This window comes from Conger conger, chromosome 2, assembly GCF_963514075.1.
Source record: "Conger conger chromosome 2, fConCon1.1, whole genome shotgun sequence".
NCBI classification, from domain to species: domain Eukaryota; kingdom Metazoa; phylum Chordata; class Actinopteri; order Anguilliformes; family Congridae; genus Conger; species Conger conger.
In genome coordinates, this window is record NC_083761.1 from 5,493,285 (window position 1) to 5,519,687 (window position 26,403).

At 50.8% G+C, this 26,403-nt stretch overlaps 1 protein-coding gene across 1 annotated transcript in view; it reads right to left on the reverse strand.

Annotated features, from left to right (window-relative positions):
* The window catches only part of LOC133121956 (nidogen-1-like), a 38,692-nt gene that overhangs the window by 9,897 nt on the left and 2,392 nt on the right, over positions 1-26,403 (reverse strand). The window contains exons 2-15 of the mRNA XM_061231556.1: positions 16,980-17,282; positions 16,220-16,449; positions 15,233-15,681; positions 14,738-14,878; positions 13,803-14,054; positions 12,806-13,006; positions 11,996-12,229; positions 10,115-10,252; positions 8,470-8,598; positions 7,777-7,920; positions 7,424-7,543; positions 6,740-6,967; positions 4,963-5,135; positions 3,684-3,810 (exon numbers count right to left, since the gene is read on the reverse strand). Of these exons, the coding sequence (XP_061087540.1) occupies positions 3,684-3,810; positions 4,963-5,135; positions 6,740-6,967; positions 7,424-7,543; positions 7,777-7,920; positions 8,470-8,598; positions 10,115-10,252; positions 11,996-12,229; positions 12,806-13,006; positions 13,803-14,054; positions 14,738-14,878; positions 15,233-15,681; positions 16,220-16,449; positions 16,980-17,282 (2,869 nt within the window). The remainder of the gene's footprint in view (positions 1-3,683; positions 3,811-4,962; positions 5,136-6,739; positions 6,968-7,423; positions 7,544-7,776; positions 7,921-8,469; positions 8,599-10,114; positions 10,253-11,995; positions 12,230-12,805; positions 13,007-13,802; positions 14,055-14,737; positions 14,879-15,232; positions 15,682-16,219; positions 16,450-16,979; positions 17,283-26,403) is intronic.

Here is a 26,403-nt window from a genome sequence, read left to right on the forward strand (position 1 = left end):
TATAGGTACATGAAATTGTACCCCTAGCCGGCAATAAATAATGAATATGTGAATTATTTTGCTTGGAATATTTACTTACTTAAACATCACTGTACTTTCATGGTACATTTGGGAAATTTGATCCTTGAAGAACAAAAATGTACCTCCACTGGCTACGGGTAGAATTTGAAGTAACCTATAGGGTACCGCCCCAGTGACAGGCATTTGTACCTTTATTTCTGAAAGTGTAGAATAGAAAATCTGAAAACAGCCATGATCAACATTTTACCAGCACTTGGCTGATAAACACAGAGACAAACCCTGATGGTTTCTGAGTTATTGCTGTTACAGTCTCACCCCCAAATGCCATGAGCGTTCGGGTACCCCCAAGCCTTCTCCCAGACCCCTCCGTTTTCACTGGTCTTCATTCCCACCATAACTACAGTTCCTGAGGCATGAGCAGCTGTATCTATTCCGACACTGAACAGACCTCTGGAGGGATGATTCACCCTCTTAATTCTGCGTTTTGTCACAGCTATTTGAGTTATGAAGAACGAATATTCCAGCGATGTAAAGCCTGGTAATCGGATCAGTTCCCCCGATAACTAGCGCTGCGACGCTCCATAATGCGCCGTGGAACAACGGTTCCCTCTGTAAGCGTTTGTCACGTTTGTGACCGATGACCTGGCACTGCTGCTGCTGAAATAGGCAGCTGAATCTGCTGAAGTCGCTGAGGCTGAAACGAGCGGATGCCTGGTCACCGCGGCGATGCGGTCCGTGCTGAATGAACAGCTCAAACAGAGCAAACGCTCCACCAGATGAAATGGAGGAGGCTAATTCTTTGGATACATTCAAGTAAAAACTTAAAACATATTTATTCTCCTTAGCATTCAGTTGCTCTTTATTCTGCACTGCCATGTATTTACGTACGTACATATGTATGTATGTATGTATTTACGTAAGTGCATATGTATGTATTTACGTAAGTGCATATGTACGTATGTATTTACATACGTACATATGTGGGCATGTATTTACGTACGGGATTTTGTTTTTTGTGTGATGCTCCATTTGTTTTCCTTTCTTATTCTTTTGTTTCTCTTATATGTTTATGTGTAATTTGTCTTTCAGCCACCCACACATGTGGTCATGTAAAACCCTGTAGACATGCAAGACATTGTATGTGAGAGGGGGCTCCTATGTAAATAAATAAACTTTAAACTGGGGGCTAAACCGTCCGTGGCAAACAGAGAGCCCAAAGGCAGAGCAGAGGGTCTTGTGCCAGACCTGCGCCGGCTCAAATCTGCGTGGAGCTGTGTGGAGCTTCAGCACGTGTTTAACAGCCAACCAGGGACGGCGTGGGAGCGGGGCAGGGCGGGGCCGCTCCACTGGGACCATCATGCATCTGTGCAGGCTGACCTCCCGCTCCACGCAGAGTTTAAATCCTATCGCTCAGCTGTCATCACTGAAGAAAATATCCCTCTCTCTCCACACTCGGGGTCCTCAAGTTTAACCAGAAAGGGCTGGCGTGGGTGCAGGCGTTTGCTCCAACCAAGAAGCTACATGTTTCTACTTTTCAAGGGCTAGAGCAGTGCTCCTCACTGCTGGTCCTGGAGAGCCGCAGGGTGCGCTGGCTTTTGTTCATGCCTGAATATCAGCAACCAGTTCAGACCGAAGAAACCGGGTCAGGTGAGTCGAAATAACTGCTTTAATTGATCAATTAATCAATTATTCAAGATTAGTCTCACCTGCTCTGATGAAGGGGTCTCACCTGCACTGATGAAGGGGTCTCACCTGCTCTGATGATGGGGAGGGGGGTCTCACCTGCTCTGATGATGGGGAGGGGGGTCTCACCTGCTCTGATGATGGGGAGGGGGTCTCACCTGCTCTGATGATGGGGAGGGGGGTCTCACCTGCTCTGATGATGGGGAGGGGGGTCTCACCTGCTCTGATGGTGGGGAGGGGGTCTCACCTGCTCTGATGAAAGGGTCTCACCTGCTCTGATGGTGGGGATGGGGTCTCACCTGCTCTGATGAAAGGGTCTCACCTGCTCTGATGATGGGGAGGGGGTCTCACCTGCTCTGATGATGGGGAGGGGGTCTCACCTGCTCTGATGATGGGGAGGGGGGTCTCACCTGCTCTGATGATGGGGAGGGGGTCTCACCTGCTCTGATGATGGGGAGGGGGTCTCACCTGCTCTGATGAAGGGGTCTCACCTGCTCTGATGATGGGGAGGGGGTCTCACCTGCTCTGATGACGGGGAGGGGGTCTCACCTGCTCTGATGATGGGGAGGGGGTCTCACCTGCTCTGATGATGGGGATGGGGTCTCACCTGCTCTGATGATGGGGAGGGGGTCTCACCTGCTCTGATGATGGGGAGGGGGTCTCACCTGCTCTGATGATGGGGAGGGGGTCTCACCTGCTCTGATGAAGGGGTCTCACCTGCACTGATGAAGGGGTCTCACCTGCTCTGATGATGGGGAGGGGGTCTCACCTGCTCTGATGATGGGGAGGGGGGTCTCACCTGCTCTGATGATGGGGAGGGGGGTCTCACCTGCTCTGATGGTGGGGAGGGGGTCTCACCTGCTCTGATGAAAGGGTCTCACCTGCTCTGATGGTGGGGATGGGGTCTCACCTGCTCTGATGAAAGGGTCTCACCTGCTCTGATGATGGGGAGGGGGTCTCACCTGCTCTGATGATGGGGAGGGGGTCTCACCTGCTCTGATGATGGGGAGGGGGGTCTCACCTGCTCTGATGATGGGGAGGGGGTCTCACCTGCTCTGATGATGGGGAGGGGGTCTCACCTGCTCTGATGAAGGGGTCTCACCTGCTCTGATGATGGGGAGGGGGTCTCACCTGCTCTGATGACGGGGAGGGGGTCTCACCTGCTCTGATGATGGGGAGGGGGTCTCACCTGCTCTGATGATGGGGATGGGGTCTCACCTGCTCTGATGATGGGGAGGGGGTCTCACCTGCTCTGATGATGGGGAGGGGGTCTCACCTGCTCTGATGATGGGGAGGGGGTCTCACCTGCTCTGATGAAGGGGTCTCACCTGCTCTGATGATGGGGAGGGGGTCTCACCTGCTCTGATGATGGGGAGGGGGTCTCACCTGCTCTGATGAAGGGGTCTCACCTGCTCTGATGATGGGGAGGGGGTCTCACCTGCTCTGATGATGGGGAGGGGGTCTCACCTGCTCTGATGATGGGGAGGGGGTCTCACCTGCTCTGATGATGGGGAGGGGGTCTCACCTGCTCTGATGATGGGGAGGGGGGTCTCACCTGCTCTGATGATGGGGAGGGGGTCTCACCTGCTCTGATGATGGGGAGGGGGTCTCACCTGCTCTGATGATGGGGAGGGGGTCTCACCTGCTCTGATGATGGGGAGGGGGGTCTCACCTGCTCTGATGGTGGGGAGGGGGTCTCACCTGCTCTGATGATGGGGAGGGGGTCTCACCTGCTCTGATGATGGGGAGGGGGTCTCACCTGCCCTGATGAAGGGGAGGGGGTCTCACCTGCCCTGATGAAGGGGAGGGGGTCTCACCTGCTCTGATGAAGGGGTCTCACCTGCTCTGATGAAGGGGTCTCACCTGCTCTGATGATGGGGAGGGGGTCTCACCTGCTCTGATGCTGGGGAGGGGGTCTCACCTGCTCTGATGATGGGGAGGGGGTCTCACCTGCACTGATGAAGGGGAGGGGGTCTCACCTGCTCTGATGATGGGGGTGGGGTCTCCTCCGTTCAGGCTGGCCCTGCTGATGGACGGGCCGGTGATGTCAGTCCAGTACACCATCTTCTCCACGCAGTCGTACGCCACGGCGATCACCACTTTGTCCTGCCACCAGAACCCACGAGAGAAAGAGAGAGAGAGAGAGAGAGAGAGAGAGAGAGAGAGAGAGAGAGAGAGAGGGAGAGAGACAGAGAGAGAGAGAGAGAGAGAGAGAGCGAGAGAGGGAGAGAGATAGAGAGAGAGAGAGAGAGAGAGAGAGAGAGAGAGACAGCCATGGACATGAACATTCCTACAGTTAGTCTACAGACCATTTCACGAGCCGTTTACACACACAACGCCCATACGGTCAATGAGTAACAGCAATGGAAACGAAACGAAACTGGGATAGTACGTCGACAGCCCAAAGCAGACCTGGGTCAAGCCTAACTGTTTTGGATTTAAATACTTTTCTATGCTGTACGGAGCTATGAAAGTCAAAACCCCACCTTCTGGTCCTCTTGGCTGCCCCAATTGCGCCTGGCAAAATCAACCGAGTACAGAAAAGTATTTAAAATCCAAAAAACATTTATGCAATTGGCCCAGGCCGGGCCCAAAGTCACACGTTATCAGCGGGCAAACTCCACACAGAAGGCTGCCGCCCACCGCCCACCGTGTCGTCCGACACAACGGGCAGCAATCCCAGGATTCCTCCCGCGACGGAGGCCGACCGCGCGGTCATGTCGCGCGTTCCGCCTGTCCAGAGGCGCCTACAGGGTGATTTATTTCCCGCGGATAATCGGGAGATTGTTCCGATGGAATCTGGGACATTCCCGTGTGGGTGGGCTCGGAGGGCCCTGGGTACAGAGGGGGGTCGGAAAGCAGAAGTCCTGCCATGTGCTCATACGCCCAGGAACTCAGCCCGCTCAAAACCCAGGTCAGAACAAAATACTGAGGAGGACTTCTCCTTTCTGGACCTGGCTGGTTGAGGTGCTGTTGCAGCATTTGGTTGGTTGAAGCATCTAATTGGTTGAGGTGTTGTGGCAGTGTTTGACTGGCTAAAATGCTGTGGCCATGTGTGATTGGTTGAGGTGCTGTGGCAGTGTTTGATTGGCTCAGGTGCTGTGGCAGCAGCGTGTGATTGGTTGAGGTGCTGTGGCAGCACTGTGTGATTGGTTGAGGTGCTGTGGCAGCAGTGTTTGATTGGCTCAGGTGCTGTGGCAGCAGCGTGTGATTGGTTGAGGTGCTGTGGCAGCAGCGTGCGATTGGCCGAGGACTCACAGGAAGGTGCAGCAGGGTTTTGGCCTCACTCTTCTTCATCTTCTGTCCGTCGAGGGGAATGTGCTCGATCTTCCCACTCTGGGCAAACAGGAGGTGCGTTCCCGCGGGCAACGGGCTGACGTCAGGTCTGGGGGTGGGGCCAACGGGAGGGGGGCTCACCTCGTGGTCAATGCCTGTGTGTGTAGTGAGGAGGGAAGAAACCACGATTCAATTTCAGGTTCAAATCGCAGGGATGTCAAACTCCAGTCCTGGAGAGCTTCGCAGCAAGAGTGTAATTTATGGGCCGATAATATGGAAAGATAAGTTCAGATAATGAAGGTGGAGTCGTCATATTGTGATTATGATATACGGTCAGTAGTCATTTTCCCCTTTCATAGTTTATTTTGGTGGAGGGGGGGATACCCCCTGACCCCCCCAAGAGGGTTGTAATTCTTGACATCTATGCATTTCAACCCCCCAAATATTCAAGTCCTTGGTTTGCAGGGTTTTTTTTTTTTTTTTGCAGTTCCATCTCAATGAACAACACATTTAGGTCTCAAGATCAAGGTGTGTGGACCTATTTGACAGTTAATGTCTTAAATAATGTGAATAATGCTCCGCTGAGCTGAAACGCTGCAGTAGAATCTGCTCACTGCAGCCCCCCGGGACTGCAGACCCAAACTGCTGTGTCAGAAAGACGATGCATCCCGAATGCTGCCAAGAATTCAGTTTCAGCTGCCAACAGCTGCTCGGGGGCTTGGCTGATTGGCTGACAGTCAGGGTCAGGGGTCAAGTGTACTTCCATGAAGTCGCGGAAATGAATTATGAATTCAAATTCAGTTCACAGATGAAATAACACTGCCTCCACACTGTTATATATGAGGGGTTCCTTTCAGTCAATTAATAAACTAAAGTTGAAAACACGACATGAGGTTAAACATATTTCACAACAGTTGTATTTTTTGAAAAGTACATTTCAATATTTGAAAGCGATGCATAATTTGAATATCTGCCCATAAATCAACAGTGAAGTGCTGAAAATATATTCTGAAAATACATTAACGGAACATGCTGATGTAATCACCACTGGTACCTGAATGCACTCAGAAATAAAGGTATGAAAAATGGCTAAAAAGGTGCAAATGCTTGTCGCTGGGGTGGTACACGTGGGTACATAAAACTGTACCCCAAAGTACATTATAATTCATTTGTGTCTGTTTTGCTTGGGAAAACGTACTGATTTGTACACAAAGTGAACATTACTGTACTTTCAGCGTACATTCGGGAAACTTGATCCTTGAGGCACGAACAAAAACGTACCTCCACTGTCAATGTATTTATGAGAGTGCACCAAATAAAAATTTTTTAAAAACATAACAAAGAAACTCTTCTAGGCGGCACAGACAGCAAGGAGGTCCTGGGTTAGAATCCCCGTCGGCCGGGGCCTCTCTGTGCGGAGTTTGCATGTTCTCCCCGTGTCTGCGTGGGTTTCCTCCGGGTACTCCGGTTTCCTCCCACAGTCCAAAGACATGCAGGTTAGGCTGATTGGAGAGTCTAAATTGCCCTTAGGTATGAGTGTATGAGTGTACGAGTGTGTGAGTGTGTGAGTGAATGGTGTGCGTGCCCTGCGATGGACTGGCGACCCGTCCAGGGTGTATTCCCGCCTTTCGCCCCAATGCATGCTGGGATAGGCTCCAGCCCCCCCTGCGACCCTGTTCAGGATAAGCGGGTTCGGATAACGGATGGATGGAAGAAACTCTCCTCCTCTTCAGAGGTTAAAATGGCGAAGGCGACTCACACAGGGGCCGTCTCCCGCGCGCGCGCGTTCCCGGGGTCTCGTTGCCGTGGCGATCCACGCACCAGCACTGGCCCAGGCTGCCCTGGCACTGCGTGGGCCGGTAGTTGCCGTGGGCGTCGCAGGCGGGGACGAACGCGCCGACGGCGGGGCGATGCCCCCGCGGCCCGAAAGCGGAGGAGCCGGCCAGGGCGAGGTCCCGCTGACGCTCACAGGGGGTCTTCTCGCGCTCTGAAGGGGAACAGGAACAGGGACCGGGACAGGAAGAGGAACCGGTACACGATTGGGTAAATGGTAAATGGCAGGCATTTATATAGCGCCTTTATCCAAAGCGCTGTACCATTGATGCTTCTCATTCACCCATTCATACACACACTCACACACCGACGGCGATCGGCTGCCATGCAAGGTGCCAACCAGCTCGTCAGGAGTATTTAGGGGTTAGGTGTCTTGCTCAGGGACACTTCGACACAGCCGGGCGGGGGATCGAACCGGCAACCCTCCGACTGCCAGACGACTGCTCTTACTGCCTGAGCCAATGAGACGACTGCTCTTACTGCCTGAGCCAATGAGACGACTGCTCTTACTGCCTGAGCCATGTCGCCCCAAAAGTGTTTGTATTTAAACATGGACTCAAACTTTCTGGATTTGAATTGAAACTGTTGAAAAAAAAAAGGGGGTGGGTACCTGAGGAGCAGTGGAACCCGTCGCCGTGGAAACCGGGCCGGCACTGGCAGTTGAAGGAGCCCTGCGTGTTGTAACACACCGCCTCCTCGTGACACCGGCCTGGCTGGCACTCATCGATGTCTGTGGGGGGGTGGGGGGGTGGGGGTTTTTACTAGGGCGAGAGGTGGGCTACCCCAACATGCAATATCACAGAATAATGGCCCACAATGCTTTGCACAATTTGTAAGAAATGAGAGATGGGTCAGAGAAGCGGGTCACAGACGGGTCAGAGGATTGGGTCAGAGGATTGGGTCAGAGTTGGGTCAGAGTCGGGTCAGAGGCGGGTCAGAACACGGGTCAGAGTCGGGTCGTACCCCTGCAGGCGCGCCCGTCCCCCTCGAACCCGGGCAGACAGGAGCAGACGTAGTTGGACCCGCCCGTATAGCTGCAGCGGGCGCGCTGGGGGATGTCACAGTTATGGGTCCCAGCCTGGCAGTGATCCACCGCCCGGTCGCCCTCTGCAGGGACAGGGAGCAGAGACACTACTAATAACAACCATAACAACAATAATATCATTTCCACAGTCCACGGTCCCTTAACAAGGGGACTATTAACATACACACACAGATTAACATACACACAGAGGTAAGCTTACACACACAGGTAAACATACACACACCGGCAAGCTTACACACACAGGTAAACATACACCCACAGGTAAGCTTACACACACAGGTAAGCATACACACACAGGTAAGCATACACACACAGGTAAGCTTACACACACAGGTAAACATACGCACACAGGTAAGCTTACACACACAGGTAAACATACACCCACAGGTAAGCTTACACACAGGTAAGCATAAGCATGTAAACACGGTAAGCCTACACACTCAGGTAAACATACACACACAGGTAAGCTTACACACACCGGTACACATACACACACAGGTAAGCTTACACACACAGGTAAGCTTACACACAGGTAAGCATAAGCATGTAAACACGGTAGGCCTACACACTCAGGTAAACACACACACACACAGGTAAGCATAAACACTCACCTATACAGGTCTGGCCATCGGGGGCGAACTGGAAGCCCGCCACACACTCGCAGCGGAAGGTTCCGGGCTGGTTGTTACAGGTGGAGTGAGGTCCGCACACCTGCGGCCTCTCCCTGCACTCATCGATGTCTGAGAGAGAGAGAGAGAGAGAGAGAGAGAGAGAGATTATATAATATTACTGTCCTCTTGTGTCATACTAACCAGGGATGGCCAAAAACATAAAAAATTAAATACAAAATGCAATCCATAGGGGCTAAGGTACATGACTGGGACCCAGAAGGTTGGGGGTTCAAGCCCCGGTGTATCCACGCTAAGATCCGCACAGCTGTTGGGCCCTTGAGCGAGGCCCTTAACCCCAAACTGCTCCCTGGGCGCTGCACTGTGGCTGCCCACTGCTCCTACGGGACTAGGATGGGTCAAATGCAGAGGACAAATTACCCCACTGGGGCTAAATAAAGTATATCGTCTTCTTCTATGGAAATGATGGTGTAGGTTGCATTACAGGTGGCACAGAGGTATGTGTATGTATTATATATGTAATAAGGGCAGCTCTCACAAGGAGAGAAACACATATTACAAAACAAACAGTGTATATATTTCAAATAGATTCTCTACATGCATTTCTACTTGAAATGCTGCCCATCCCTGCTAAGCACATGAGACACCATCACTCCATGTGCTCTGTACAACCTCCTCTCATTCCTCTCCAGCTCATTCAGGGTCTCAGACACACACTCCAGGGAATAAGCTTCCCCTTCCCGTCGCCATCTCTTCCTCTTCCGCGGCGAAAATGAAAAACGACTCCACGTCGTAATTGCTGTGGAAGGATCGCCGAACCGTCCTCGGAGATAAAGACGCTTAGTTTCTCAAACCAATTTGCTGTGATCATCAGAGGAAGATTTCGCGGAACAAAAACAGGGAAAAGGGATAGAATTCCGGTTTCGGGATCACAGACGGTCCGAAGATATGATCTTCCCTGTTTGGGATGTTTTAAAGGCTGCTTCCTTTAGTGGGAAAGACGGACTCCGTGGAGGAAAGGAACGTCGCTGGGAACGTCGCCGTCTTCAAAAGCTCCTCAGACTGAATGTCTGCACGGGGGATGTCCATCCGAAATTAAATAGGTGGCCATTTACACGAGAACACTTCATCAAGGGCCTGATTCTTAGAGCAATGACACCACAGCAAGCTTCCACTGCAGGAAGGAAGACATTACAGAGAATTTCCCGGGGGAAATTAAATGATGCCTTTAGGGGGAATTAGCACTTACTTTAGGAGTCAAAACAAATCATGTGCCTCTGACAGACCTGTGCCAAACATGCAGTTGAAATACTTGAAATACTTTTCAGGAAGCTGGGAAGGTTGTGAAACACTGCTGAGTTTACAGAACATACTGTATACAATCATTTGAAACGGTAAAATAACTTACAACTTGTCAGGTACTGTACCTTGTAATGACTACTATTAACCCTTAGAATTCCACCGTAGACCGTGTTCCAGAACTCTTCTGTGTTCTGTCGCTTCCACTTACCGGCAGTGATTGTGACATCAGCATTAGAATGTTCGGTTCAGAACGATCTGATCACGTAAGTGTGACCTCACACCTTAAAGGGTTAAACAGAGAAGTAGAGTATACAGGGTTTCCTACCGTGGCAGGTCCGCCCGTCCCCGGAGAATCCGGTCGCACACTCGCAGGTGAACTGGTTTCCCTGGCCCGGTCGGCAGACCGCGTTGGTGTCGCAGCCATGGCGACCGGTAAAACACGGGTTCTGTTCCGGCTGCCCACCTGCACGGGACCAGAGGAGAGTCTCTCAGGGGCTCGAGTGTGCAAAAACGCGGACCGCCCTGAACACTGCGTGCTCGGATTCTGACACAAAATGGCTGTGCACCAACTATCATGACCTCACTCCCCACTCATCTTCCTTATCCTTTTGGGTGTTTGACTGGCGACTGTGGAGGTCATGGTTCGAGCCCCCGGTCAGCATACAGGGATGTGACCTGCATCTGGAGAGATGAAGTCGGGTCCCTAAATGAAAAAAGAACCTTGCCGTTGGGCCCTTCAACAAGGCCCTTAACTTAAAAACTGCTCCAGGGGCTTTGCCCCTTGTGCTTAGGAAATGATACCACTCCTTACTGAAGGAATCCAGGTGCAGCAGTTAGCCCGGATGCCTTCAGTAAATATCCAGCTGTGTAAATGTACTGCACAGAAAAAAGTACGCTCTGAAACTCAGAGCATCAGATCAGAGCATCTGCAAAATGCCTTAACCCCTTGAAGAACCAGGGTTTTTCTGGAATAATTTATTTTCAGAATTCTACATCCATGTTCTAGAGCTCTTTGTTTCTTACAATCGCCAGGAGTGATTGTGACATCAGCATTAGAATGTTCATTTAAGAATATTTGTGATCTCACACCTCAAAGCAATTATTAGCAATGTGGCTACGCATCAACCGACAATGATGAGGACTTTCTAGCAGCAACCCCCCGGGGTGCAAGGCCTGAGAGTACCCAAGCAAACTAGATTCCATAGGGGAACCGTTTTTAGTTCTTAACGGAACCCTCTGCTGTAGGTGTGAAAGCTCCTACACAAAGAACCATTTCGTCCAAAAACTCATGGCACCATAGCAAAACTTCACCCATTATGTAAAAATGTGAAAAAAATCCCAGAACTCTCCCATAACTATAATATTTAGAAACAAAAAATTCTGCATGTCTAAGTACCAGTGGGGAAAACGCCTGTCTAATTGGAAAGGGACAAAAGCACCCCGAAGCACTGACCCCAACCATATGTGGTGACCCTATAAGCAGTCCCATCTGCAGGCATGAGCACGGAGGTCAATGCATCCCAGAATGCAACGCAACACACAGAATCCCTGCCTCCAACAGCTGCTCGCTTTGAAGTGGAAGCCCGTTTGGCGGCGTACGGGGCCAAAGCAGGAAGTGACCCGCAGGTATCCGCCTTTCAACAACGAAGAGCAGCTGAGTCAACCCGTCTACAACCCCACCCCCACCCCACCCCCCCGACATTCCCCCACAAGCCCGTCTCACACGATACACCCCCCCCCCCCGCCCAGTAAACAGCAATGTGTGAACAACAACATGCCCCTTGTTAACCCTCACCATTCATGTGACCATCAAAGATTTCAGAGCAAAAGAAACTACAGAGAAGAGATGGCGAGATAACCACAGAAGAAGAGACCTGATTCTTGTTGTGGGTCAGCTGATGAGTTTGCACAATGATTCGCTGTAGTTATTTCTTTAAAGGACGTTTCATCAATATAAACAACTAAGCATAACAACTAAAACTAAAAATCCTATCGACATCCCACCCCCCAGATCCAACCATATTTCCCCATGTAACTTTTCATACTTCGCCATAATATCACTCTAGCACCCTTTCCACTACACCCCGAAGCGTCAGAAGTATATTACATTAACTTTTAAAGGACCTAATGGAAACAGCAAGGCTCAGAAAGCTCAGGAATACGTGTGCTAAAAACGAGGACGTTTTTTTTAATTTGTTTTTTTTACCGTGAACGGATCCGATCTTGTTGCTCATGGCGTAGCGGATGAGCTGGTTACTGGGGTCGTACATGACGAAGATCTGGTCCACGCTGAGCTGCTGGCTGGCCAGCGCCGCCCTGCTGGCCTCGTCGTGCGGGCAGCCCTGGAACACGATGCTCTGCCTCCACTGGTAGCTCCTGGCCTGGGTGCTGCCGTCGCTCAGCGAGATGGTGTAGTCCCGCGTGGAGGTGGAGGTGATCACTGCGCAGGGGGGGGGGGGGGGGAACTCCCGTTAGCCGCCGGCGGCCATTTTGTCCATTCACCCTTTCGGTCCCCACAGTGCCAAATGGCCATGTAGCATAACCTTATTATGGCTGTTGAATGGTACATGGTAGGTTAGCCTAAGCATAGCGTAGCCTTACCATGGCTGTTGAATGGTAGATGGTAGGTTAGCCTTAGCATAGCGTAGCCTTACTATGGCTGTTGAATGGTAGATGGCAGGTCAGCATTAGTGTAGTGTAGCCTTACTATGGCTGTTCAATGGTAGATGGCAGGTTAGCCTTAGCATAGCGTAGCATAGCCTTCCTATGGCTGTTGGATTGTAGAGGTGGGTTAGTCCTAGCATAGCATTAGTGTGTCTATTGTATTGTGCAGGGAGCGTTAGCCTTAGCTTACTGTTGCTGCTGTACCGGTAGATGGCAGGTTAGCTTTAGCGTAGCGTAGCCTTACTGTTGCTGCTGTGCCGTTAGATGGCAGGTTAGCTTTAGCGTAGCGTAGCCTTACTGTTGCTGCTGTGCCGTTAGACGGCAGGTTAGCTTTAGCGTAGCGTAGCCTTACTGTTGCTGCTGTACTGGTAGATCTCGGCGTAGGGGTCGATTTGGACGGTGGAGCCCCGCGGGATCTCCGGAAGCCTGCCTTCCAGATCGGTGCGGACCACCAGGTGGTCGTGGTCGTCGATGCCTTCAAACTCCTGTTTGATGGTCAGCTTCTCGTTGCCGGGCAGGAAGGTGACCTCCGCCTGCCGGGTGAACTCCCCACCTGCGGGGAAAACAAAACAGCCGGGAGGGAAACAGGAGGCCCAGCCAGTCGCAGGAGATCCGCTCAACTCCCACTTCAGCCCTAAATTAGGTCTCCCCCTCTCTCCCTCTGTCTCTCTCCCTCCCTCACTCTCTCTCTCCCTGTGTCTTTCTCTCTTCCCCCTGTCTCTCCCTGTCTCTCTCCCTGTCTCTCTCTCCTCCTCTGTCTCTCTCTCTCCCTCCCTCCCTCAGTCTCCTCCTCTGTCTCTCTCACTCCCCCTGTCTCTTTCTCTCTCCCCCGTCTCTCTCTCTCCCTCTGTCTCTCTCTCCCTGTCTCTCTCTCCCTCCCCCCCTCTCTCTCCCTCCCTCCCTCTGTCTCCTCCTCTGTCTCTCTCACTCCCCCTGTCTCTTTCTCTCTCCCCATCTCTCTCTCCCTCTGTCTCTCTTTCTCCCTCTGTCTCTCTCTCTCCCTCTCCCTATCCCCATGTCTCATTCTCTCTCTCTCCCCGTCATTCTCTTTCTCCCTCGGTCTCTCTCTCCCTCCCCCTGCCTCTTTCTCTCTCTGTTTGTATCTCTCCCTGTCTCATTCCAGAGCCAACAATATCACACTTCTAAAGGAGAGAACGGGGAGAACTAATTTTGAGATCTGCAGATGGACAGAATCGAGTTGTATTTCCTCAGCTGTATCCAAGTTGAGCTGGGAGGAGAGAGGAGGGAGGAGGAGGAGGAGGAGGGAGGAGAGAGGAGGGGGAGGGAGGAGGGAGGAGGGAGGGAGGAGGGAGGAGAGAGGAGGGAGGAGGGAGCAGGGAGAGACTCACCCACGAGGCTGAAGCCGTTCTGGAAGCCGGGCTGCTCCAGGGCGAAGGCCCAGCCGATGACGCCCCCCAGGGAGGACAGGGGCAGCAGGGAGGGGCCCAGGGCGGCCGGGATGGTGCTGATGGCCACGTAGGCGCGCCCGTCGTTGGCCACCACGTACGAGTGCAGGTCGTTGTTGCTGAACTGGACCGGCGTTGGCGAGCCGCCCACGTACACGCGCCCGTTCACCTTCCCGTTCATCCGCTGGGGCTTGCCTGCCGGACGCAGGGGTCGAAAGGGAAGTTCACGGGTTAAATGGTTAAAAATGCCATTTAGAGAGCGTTTTTAACGCCTCTCGTTCGCCCGTTCACACACACCCTCACACCAACGGCGTAAGGCTGCGATGCAAGGCACCAACCGGCTCATTGGGAGCATTTGGGGAGGTAGGTGTCTTGCTCGGGGACACTCCGACACACCCAGGGTGGGGGATCGAACCAGCAACGCTCAAACTACCACTCAACCGCTCTTATCTTTAGCGTCGGCTAAAGAACTGTAACTGGGAACTGAGCTTGCAAATGAGAGGCTGCAGGTTTGATTCCCAGGTGGGGCTTTGCCCGCGGGTGCGGCAGTTAAACCCAATCGCTTCAGCAGGTATCCAGCCGCATGAATGTGAACAGCATGCAAGCTGTCTGTGTGAGCTGATCTGGGTAGATGCTTAGATGAATGCACATGTCAAATGTACCCTGTATCTCTTTTCATGTAGCACAGTAGACATGCTATCCAGATACAGGGAACTCTTATTCAACTTCTTCAACCTTTTGAAGAGTGGGTTTTTGGAATGTTCCTTTCAACACTCTAATTTGAAGTTCTGGAACTCCATTGCTCTCGATGGCCGGTTGCGATTGTTACATCACCTCATTAGAATTTTCAGTTAAGAACATTCTAATCACACCCTCACCTTCCGCCACGCAGTGTTTGCCGTTGCCGTAGTAGCCGGGCCTGCAGTGGCAGCAGTAGCCTCCGGAGTAGTCCTTGCAGTCGGCGAAGACGGAGCACTTCTCCCTGTTGTTGGCGCACTTCTCAAAATGGTAGGAGAACACTGGAGAGAGGTAAATAAGTAAATGTGGAATAAAAAAACGGTCTGACTTTAACGGTGTGGTCCATAATGACAAACTGGGGATGCAAGGGAGGCATTGTGTGTGTCCCAATACTATCCCAAGAGAGAAAGAGACCCCAAAAAATGTAACCTCCTTTCCTTCACTCGTCTCCTCCCATCTGGAATTATGGAGGGAGGAAACGAGTGGAGGAAAGGAAGACAGACATAATTGACCCATAATTGACATAATTGACTACTACCCAGTAGTAGGCAAGAAAGCCGTTACAGACACATCCCGAGAGATTGAAGAAACCCTGATGAGGAGGGGGCGGGGGGGGGGTCTTCTCCAGGCCTTACCGTCAACGCTGATCTCCCCCTCATCCACCACCACCACCTCGGGGTTCTGGGGCTGGTACTGGACCGGGTGGACCGGGACCGGCTGGCCCCGGGGGCGTTCGGGGTAAGGCTCCTCGGGCTCACGTTCCTCCACGGGGGGAACCTCCTCCTCGGGATCGGGAACCCGGTACGGAACCCGCCGGGGGTCCTCCGGTTCCGGCCGGTAGGGAGGGTAGACGGGAACCTGCTGCCCCCGGTCGTACACAGCGACCCTCGGAGGGTCCGGGGCTCGCTCCTCCTCCTCCTCCTCCTCCTCCACCACCCTCTCCCCCTCCTCCTCCACCCTCTCCCGGCCCCCCGGGGGGGTTTCGGGGGCCAGGTCGGTCACCCGACCGGGCACCACCGCGGAGAAGAAGGGGTAGGTGCCGATCTCGTAGACCCACACGCCGCGTGTGCCCGAGTTCGTGGCCCTGCGAGGAAGAAAGGGAGGGAAAGCGCACTTTAGAGGCGGCCATTTTAAAATTCTGTTTCACACAAGGGCAGCTGTGGAACACGTGCCTTTATGGTATTTTTTTTCCAGCCACGCACTACACCACCACTATTTCACTCATGAGCCTCACCCCTAAAACCAAAGAGGTAAAATACTTTGTGAAATGAGGTGGCGTAGTGCATGGTCAGAGCAAATGCCCGCAGGACCTGGAGTACTGATCGAGTTGGGCGCAGTGTAGGAGAAACATGGTCAGCTTAGATGGCAGCCTATAGCCCAGTGGTCAAGTTGCTTGACTGGGACCTGGAAAGTCGGTGGTTTAAGCCCCAGTGTAGCCCCAGTAAGATCAGTGCAGCTGTTTCGCCCTTGAGCAAGGACCTTAACCCCACATTGCTCCAGGGGTGATTGTCCCCTGCTTAGTCTCATCAACTAAAAGTCTAATCAAGATAAAAGCATCAGCTGAATAACTGCAATGTGCTGTATTATGGGAGGTCGAGCCGTCCGTGGCTGGCGGCCCTTACTCAGAGAGCTCTCTGACCGACGCCTCGTCGTCGGTGGTCGTGCGGTAGTACGGCCCCTGGGTGCTCCTCCAGAACCAGCCCTTCACCAGCCCCTTGCTGAAGCCGGCCTGGATGGGCTCGCTGGCGCCACCGATGGGCGTGGAATGGAACTGCATCGCGTCCTCCGGGTACAGCAGGACGGCGTAGGAAGCGGTCTCCATGGAGACCACCACCAGCTGGAAGGTGTTTCTCTGAGGAAAGAGCAACGAAGGCGTCGGAGGTCAGTTTTCACTGGAGGTGAAGAAGAAGAAGAAGAAGAAGAAGGACAGGTTGAGTCAGCTGACGTGTAAATATCCTTAGCGTGTTGTTATTGTTGGTGTTCTCGTTAGTAATTTCCTTAAGTTATTTGAGTGGTTGCTTTACATTACTGGTTTCTCGCGACCAGTAGCTTTGACTAGCCTGGGAACCCTTCACACGGAACAAATTTCCATGATGTATATAACACATATAGGCAGCCGTATTAGCTTGCCAGCTTTTTGCAAGCAAAACAATTTGTTTGTTTGGAAACAGGCATTGGAATTCAGTGGACCCAGAGTCACTTGAGAGAGAAATGTGTCCGGATAAAAGCGTGCAAGTATTAAACGCCAGCTTGAATCACAGGCTGTGAAAGTTAAGACGGTTATGTGAAAATCCCATTAATCTCCTCCATAGACAAGGTTTAGGTTTTGCTCTGGGTTATGTCAAGACTGTCCAAGTCCAATGAAGTGTCCCTGTGTCTCACCTTCCGGGGCGCCCCGTCCCCCCTGCCCTCGGACCCGTGGGGGGCCACGTCCTCCCAGGTGACCACCACGGCGTTGACGGGCTCCACCGGGCCGTCGCGCGGGAAGGCGCGGGAGACGTGCTCCCGCACCTGCCGCAGGAACGCGGGGCCGGAGTCCTGCCGGAAGTACACCTTCCCCGCGCCGTCCGCGGTGTCCAGGTCGCCCAGGAGCGCCGCCACCATCCCGAAACTGGCCGGCATCTGCCCCAGGTACTCCGCCTCCGCCGTGGGCTCGGTGGTGGCCAGGAACCCGTTGGTGTTGATCTGCGAACGGAGAGCGGACGGACGGACGGACGGACGTCAGGGTTTCTGCGACTCGGTCTGGAACTGCACTCTCAGGAATGAAGTGACAGTGAGTCGAGGTACATTTTTGTTGTTCTCCGAGGGTCAAATTTCCCAAACGTTCCCCCGAAAGTACAGTTATGTACACATAACACTAACCCAGCACACATACCAAACCACTATATCCAATATCCATGAAACCCCCATCCATTCCTCTTATGACATCCCTCTACTGAAGAGAGGGAATGCACCCTGCTGTGAAATCCAGCTATGCCAGCTTGAAAATTGAGCAGGTCAAGCTGGTCATAAGCTGGTCTAGCTGGGTATGAGCTGGTCAACCAGCTAGTGCTGGTCGCTTGTCTGAGCTGTTTAAAACAGCTTGCACTGGTCAAACCAAGTCCATCTGGAAGCTGGTCTGAACTGGTAAACCAGCTACCAGCTGTTTCAAAACCTAGCTTGAGCTGTTTTTTCCAGCAGGGCTATGGAATCAGCCGGCTACTCCCCGTGACCCATAACTGTGTTTGCTCTCGCCTGGAGGCCCCAAATCCATCAAGATCAAAGCCAGGCTGTTTAAAACTGCCTGCTTGCTAATCTAATTTAGTGAGGTTCAACCTTGTCCTCCCATTGGAATTAATTTCTCCCAAAGGATAACAAATCAGTGGTGAATTGAATGATCATTGACCACACTGACGCCTTCATTGAAGGGAAATTGTGTACGGATAATAAAGGTGACATTAGCATACATAAGGATGTATCGGGTGTGATCTAAAAAGCTTATCATTGTCATTTCATAAGAAAATCTCAATGCTAGAGGAAGCCCTGGAATTGTCGACTGAACAACTAACAATTGAGGTTCACCACAAAATACATATGCAATCAGAAATCAATTTATATGAAGGATCCTCCTAAGAGATGTATAACTCATTCATAAGCACCACATTGCACAGTCCTAAGCACTACATATGCATTCATAAGCACTTATGTCAATAGCAGCAAATAGGCATATGGTATCTCATACACAACATCCTTATGTTGGTTATTCAAAGGTCTATTACGCATAGCACAAGAACATTGAGTGAAACAGACGGGTTCACTCATCCAACCAAACTCTGGTCCTCGACGGCCAAACCAATAACTTAATCCGTTTACTTTGGTTCTGTGAAGAGGCCAGTCAGCCAGCTGGACATGGTAAGGTAATCTGCACATGTTAAGACAACGGAAGTGAATGACAACCCTGATCCAATACTGTGGGACAGGTTGTGAATCTTAAAAAAAAATGTGATGGTGCTTTTATGAAGCCAACATTGCATAATCCAGGCAAACACCTTGTCCTTCCATCAACAGACATCACAATGTTGAAATGCCTGCCAATAATCCTCTGAGTATCCCGGAGGACTTCACTAGTATTCTGCATAGTATGGACAAGAAGATATTTTGCTCTTTTTTTTTCCAGATTTTTCCCTTTTTCTCCCAATTTGGTAGCCAATTGTACCTCGTCTGATTCAATTGGAGGTAGTCGTATTAGATGTACCGCCCGTACCCCGTCCCTCGGCGGCCCGAATGAGAGCGACACGCCTTCTTCAAGCCGTCTCGTCTCGTGCCCGTTGCCGTGATTCCAAGGCGCCCGAGGTGCTTATTGTGCGGCGATCTAATAACCCTACCAAGTCCCTCCCTCTGGAGCAGCGAGCCAATTATTGCTGCCCCACGTGAGCCGGCCAAACTTGGCTTTTGGCAGGACCAAGAATCGAACCCCGGTCCCCGGTGTGCAACTGCAGCAAACTGCAACCGCAAGTCTGCTGCGTCTTAGCCTGTTGCGCCACCGCGGCAGATATTTTGCTCTTAAAGCCCACATGCATTTCTCAGCTGGATTTGAGCTTTTCATGTCATCCGGTAGCTTTCCATTTGTGTTCCGTAATGATTAATGTAAAACAACTGCCACTTTGGAAAAAAGCAGGCATATTTTAGGGTCTGCTATTTCCCGAGCTGAGGTCCTGCGTTCGAATCCCGGTCGGCCCGGGGCCTCTCTGTGTGGAGTTTGCATGTTCTCCCCGTGTCCGCGTGGGTTTCCTCCGGGTACTCCGGTTTCCTCCCACAGTCCAAAGACATGCAGGTTAGGCTGATTGGAGAGTCTAAATTGCCCGTAGGTATGAGTGTGTGAGTGAATGGTGTGTGTGCGCTGCGATGGACTGGCGACCTGTCCAGGGTGTATTCCTGCCTTTCGCCCAATGTATGCTGGGATAGGCTCCAGCCCCCTGCGACCCTGTTCAGGATCAGCTGGTTAGGATAATGAATGAATGAATGAATGTTTGTAAAGCGATTTCCCATGTGACATGACGTATATCTTTGCGTAATTACCAGATGACATTGCTACATTTTAACACAGAGAGCTGACCACAGGATGTGGAGGAGGTGAGGGAATTGGACTAAGGCAGGGTTAGGGAATAAATAAATAAAAAGTCTCTTTGTGGGTGTTTTAGATACTAAAACCAGGAAGAGAATGATGATACATGTGTGCCTTTAAAGAGATTTTGACGACAGAAAGGTTTTATGGCTGTTATTGAAAAATCAGCTGCTTCAGTGCAGAGGGATAATTATAACTGTAAGTGAAGAAGTTTTTACAGTGTACTTAACCCTTTGAAGAGTAGGTTGTTTGTTATGTTGTTCAGTTTCCAGTTACATCGGCATTAGGATGTACAGTTAAGAACACTTTAATCAAATATTTGTGGGCTAAGACAAAAATCTGCACCCACACCAACCGTTTCTGGATAAGATTGGAACCCTCTGATATAGGCCTACACTGAATGAGGCCAACTTATACAACCGAATTTGATAATTACAACAGTAAAACGAGCTAATAAGTTTGGATGTCATATTTGACCAACATAAGGACACTGGACTTATCCTGAAATTCCCTGTTCTGACCTCTTGACTGATCTGTAAAGATCTTCCTCAGGAAGGCTCTGCTAATGGTGTAATGAAAATTGAGCCTTTGAAGTGGATCTGGAGGCCTTCTCCACTTATCCAAACAAACTCAGGCATCAGGGAGAGAGGTTACCCGACTTTTCCTGATGAATAGATCTACCTCTAAAAGGAGAGGGGGGAAAAAATAACAAAATGAATGATAACAGGCCGCTAAATTTGTTGATTCAACTCAAGAAAGTGGAGTGCTAGAATGTGGTAGCCTCAACTGCCCAAACCACCGAACGCCAAAGTCTAAAAACCCGGGACACACCTTCTCACACTTCCCACGCTAAGTTAATGGTTAATTTAAGTTAATTTAAGCCGTTTCTATTTAATTTTGTAGGACGTGAAAGAAATAGCACCCAATCACATTTAGAATAATTTCCAAGTCCACAAGTGTGAGACAGTCTGGCTTGGGAGTCACTTATTTACTGGTAACCAGCGGAGATGGAACCAGCAGCAACACAAACTCTCTGGTTCACTGTTCATGATCACGTCAGAGCTGGTAATGAGTCCTGGGGCTTAATTGCTTTTTCAACTGTTAATAATCACCCTGTTACTGAAAATGACTCCATTAAATCAGCTGCATGTTAAACATGCGCCATACAATGGTCTCTTACACCAAACATCAGGGATCATCAACTCTGGCCCTCCAATCCAAAACCGGCCCTGGTTTTCTTTTCTCCCGGGTAATTGGTGCTACTGATTGGCTAAAAACTGGTTTCACACCTGACTCCCAGATAAATGGAGGGTGGAAAACCAGTAGTTCTTGGCCCTGTGGGGCTGTTGAGTTGCCGATCCCTGCCATACAGCTTACAGTGCCTGTTTATAAACCGTGTAAAAAGTCATATGATCTAACAGTGAGCCTTTATGAAATGGTTTGAGTGAAAACTCAGAACGTGTACTCACATCATTATTTTCCAGCTGGCTGAAATTGCGCTTTTTGTCCGAAAAATAGGACAGCGACCATCAGCTCCCACTGTGCATTTAATACCGCATATTTTCCATGATTTTTTTCAAATTACGTTTTAAGGACAATGTTTAAACTGGAATATTTGATTTGCTTTTCCGGCCAATCTTCGACTTCCCAGGGCGGAACCGTTTCGTCGAGATTTTTAACGGGCCGTGGGAACCGTGCGCGCAACCTGCGATAACCAGCTTCCAGCGCACGGCGTGAAACAACGACAAACAGCTGCTCCCGGGCCAAGATGCTCAAGACGCGGGACCGTGCGGTGGCATGCAGAAGATCACACATGGACATTCCGAAGCAGGATGCGTCCATTCATTCCGACGGCATTACCGCGTGTGGAATTACATGAACGCCGTCGTAACGGGCTGGTGTTATGTGGGAAAAACAGAAGGAATACCGAGTGAAATTACTGCTCTGGAACTACTGTGACTGAAAGTTTTCATTACAGTAGACTGCTTACATTACATATTATTTAGCAGACGCTTTTCTCCAACGCCACGTACAAAACACTAGGTCATTGGAACAAACTACAGAACGGGCAGATTTTTATCACATCCGCGGCTGATTTTGCAAGCACAAAACATAGAAATGTGCAAATGGGTTGTGTGAAGAGGCTGACTGTAGCAAAATTTATTTTGTAAAAAACTACACTTCGTACCTGCTACCCTAGCCATTTCACAGAGCAGGATTAATGAGTAACTGAGTAAAACCCAGAACCTTCAGTCCATGTCCCAGATTTGGAAGGGTTCCGGGTTTCACTCAGTTACGCAGTTATCCAGCTAACTCTGTCATCCTGCTTCTCAAAATACCCCCCAGGTTTCTCTTGAAAAACAGATTTGGCATCTAAGCGAGACTTCCCGGTGAAATAAAGTTTAATAAAACTGTGGTCAAGGCAGACAGCCTCCAGGCATCTCCTCTGAAGACGAAGACTTCTCTGTCAGCCTGGTTATCTGGCCAGGTGCGAAATAAGAACAGCGTGAATAACGACAGGTGAACGGGTGTCCCACCGCAGGTGTTTGACCTGAAAGCAACACTCCACGCACGCGGTCAGGACTCGGCTCAGTGTGTCCAGAGTGAGGAGCACCTGAGAACGCCTTCATTAGCGCGTTCATTCGGCTCAGCTTTGCCTCGTGTTTCGCCTAGCGAGAGGCAGTGGGCCTAAACGGCCGGGAGCCCCGTTGTGCGCTACCCCTGTGGGACGGGGCGTGAAATTTGGGAGACGTGCCAAGAATTTAGACAGGACCGGGAGAAAAGAGACAAAAATGCCACCGTTGGTACATCGCGGATGAGATAATAACAAGTGTGGGAGAGAGTGAGAGAGACAGAGAGAGAGAGAGAGAGAGATAGAGAGGGAGGGAGAGGGAGGGAGAGAGAAGGAGGAAGAGAGGGAGAGAGAGAAAGAGAGAGGAGAGAGACAGAGAGAGAGATAGAGAGGGAGGGAGAGGGAGGGAGAGAGAAGGAGGAAGAGAGGGAGAGAGAGCGGGAGAGGAAGAGGGAGAGAGAGAGAGGAAGAGCTAGAGAGAGAGAGAGGGGGAAAGGGAGAGGAAGAGGGAGAGAGAGAGAGAGAGGGAGAGAGAGAGGAGAGAAAGAGAGGGAGAGAGAGGGAGAGAGAAAGAGAGGGAGAGAGAGAGGAGAGAGAGAGGGAGAGAAAGAGAGGGAGAGAGAGAGGGGGAAAGGGAGAGGAAGAGGGAGAGAGAGAGAAAGAGAGAGAGATAGAGAGGGAGGGAGAGGGAGGGAGAGAGAAGGAGGAAGAGAGGGAGAGAGAGCGGGAGAGGAAGAGGGAGAGAGAGAGAGGAAGAGCTAGGGAGAGAGAGAGGAGAGGGGGAAAGGGAGAGGAAGAGGGAGAGAGAGAGAAAGAGAGGGAGAGAGAGAGGAGAGAAAGAGAGGGAGAGAGAAAGAGAGGGAGAGAGAGAGGAGAGAGAGAGGGAGAGAAAGAGAGGGAGAGAGAGAGAGGAAGAGAGAGAGAGAGAGGAGAGAAAGAGAGGGAGAGAGAGGGAGAGAGAAAGAGAGGGAGAGAGAGAGGAGAGAGAGAGGGAGAGAAAGAGAGGGAGAGAGAGGGAGAGAGAAAGAGAGGGAGAGAGAGAGGAGAGAGAGAGGGAGAGAAAGAGAGGGAGAGAAAGAGAGAGGAGAGAGAGGGGGGGGGACATAATGTCATCCTCCAGCCCCCGTCCCCCAGCAGATCCAGATGTGCCGTGCTGAGACTCTGTGTGCACAAACCGCATTCCACAGCTCTTCCCCCTTTCAGTCAGAGCCACTGTGAAAACAGCCAGAGATCTGCAACCCTGTACCACACACACACACACACACACACAACCACACAACCACACACACACACACACACAACCACACACACACACACACACACACACAACCACACACACACACACACAACCACACACACACACACACACACACACACACAACCACACACACACACACACACACAACCACACACACACACACACACACACACACACAACCACACACACACACACACACACACACAACCACACACACACACACACAACCACACACAACCACACACACACACACAACCACACACACACACACACAACCACACACACACACACACACACACACACAACCACACACACAGGTATACATGCATACGCATACACATAACCACACACACACACACACACACAACCACACACAACCACACACACACACACACAACCACACACACAGGTATACATGCATACGCATACACATAACCACACACACACACACACACACACAACCACACACAGGTATACATGCATACGCATACACATAACCACACACACGCACATGTACCCGCAAACACACGCATATACACACAAGCATGCACACACACGCATGCACACACACACACACACACACATGTACACGCAAACACATGCATATACACACACAGGCATGCACACATACGCATACATACAACCACACACACACACACACACACACACACACATACATACACACACTCGCACGCATGCACACAAACACACACACACATACACACACACATACTCATCCACGCAACCACACACATGCATACACACAACCACACCACACACACGCATATGCACACACGCAATTGCATGACAATGCCGAATCGAAAAACTATTAGGTTGAGCACAACAGGACGGTAAAAACCTTGAGTTCAAAACTTGAGAAAGTAATGCAGCATAACTGTAAAAAAAGAAGCAAAGTGGCAACACATGAATTTACTGAACGGAGGTGATTTCTTCCTTTAACAGACCTCGGGTGTCTCGATGCAACGTCACATCCGCACACAGAGATGATGCAGTCATCACTGTTTCATTCGTCAGGATCAGGTGCAACAGCGGGGGCGGTCTGGGGGATCACCGTGACCCCAAAAATCGATCCGTTCCCCTGGGTACCTCCCTCACCAAGTCCCCTGAGCGCATAGTCAGGAGGAATTTAACCCCCTGCCACCCCACCGCCGCCTCCCCCTCCTCCTTCCCAGCATGCACCTCTTCCCCCAGGGGTATCCGTGCAGAGGACCTGAGGAAGTGGGGGGGAGGGGGGGGATATCAAAGCCAGCTGAAAAATTTGGACAGGCACTCGCCAAAGAAACACAATCACTACCTGACCAGGCCGAGAGAAAGGGCTGTGTGTGTGTGTGTTGTGTGTGTGTGAGAGAGAGTGTGTGTGTGTGTGTGTGTGTGTGAGAGTGAGAAAGAGAGAATGTGTGTGTGTGAAAGAGTGTGTGTGAGAGAGGAAGAGACAGTGTGTGTATGTGAGAGAGAGTGTGTGTGAGCGTGTGTGAGAAAGAGAGTGTGTGTGTGAGAGAGGAAGAGAGTGTGTGTATGTGAGAGAGAGTGTGTGTGAGTGTGTGTGTGTGTGTGTGTGTGCACCTGTGTGTGGGGGAAGCAGGCGAATAAAGAGGCCTTTGCTCCATCTGTTGAAGTGTTTCACACCAGATTAAGTCCCAACCGGTACCAGACAGGGAGAAGCAGAGAGGTGGCGGATGAGAACCTGCCTTTTTGTCTGGTTGCATAACAACCACAACTGCTAGTGGAACAGCACTGCCATCTGTAAAACTTGTCGCCTTTTTCACCCTCTTGTTACTCTGTAAAGCGTCTTTGAGACAGTTTTCTGTAAAAAGCACAATACAATTAAATCTCACTTGGCTTGGTTTGACTTGAAAACTAGGTAACCCTACACTGGCGAGACCAACAAGACAATACATCCTCGCAACAAACAGTGTTACATCAAATCTAATAGAGTCCAGCCTGTCTAGTCAAATCTAATAGTCCAGTCAAATCTAAAGAGTCCAGTCAGCACCAAAGTGTACTCTATTAGAGTCAAAAGTACTCTTTTTTTCAGAGTTGTTTTGCCCTGAATGTTTTGGGCTGTGTTCACTTAACCGGGATTCATTGAGCCTGACTGAAGAGATACAAACACTCTCTGCCTCCCTGTTGTTCTGACAGAAATCACTCCTTTCTGTCACTTTTCACATAAAAATATGAAAAATAAATATTTTTTAAATATAAAATATAAAAAGAGCAGACTGCTGTTCCCACAGCACATTACAGGTTATTTAGCTGACGCTTTTAGACAAAAGCGACTTACAGTTGATTAGACTAAGCAGGGGACAGCTGTGCGGATCAGGGATCGAACCGCCGACCTTGCAGGTCCCAGTCATGTTTATTTCACACAGCGAGTGCCGAATGTGTGGGACAGCTTGCCAGTACATGCTGGGGGTTTTCAAGACCGGGCTTCAAACGGTGTTAGATTCTGTTTGGCTTTTAAGGCAAATTAGGTAGGAGGTACACTTAGGGGTAGGAAAAGGCGAGAGTTGCTGGGCTGGATGGCCTGTTCTTGCCATTACCTTTTGTTATGTATGTTGTGTTATGTTATGTTATGTACCTTATGCACTACGCGTCAGGCTGCCGTGGCCAGTGTTAAGTCAGCAACAACACATTGGACTCTTTGACTCATTTGATCTCTTTTAGAGTTCATTTAACACCTAGTTAGCATAACCCTTCAGCGTGGGGTTTCCACCCCTCGTGGGAAACACTACAAAGGTACGCAACTCTGATAACCGGCCAATCAGGGCTGGGCAGGGCGTTCTTCTGGGGAATGACAGAGGAAGTGATTGTGAACACTACAGCATGGGGAATCACTCGGAACTCCCTGATT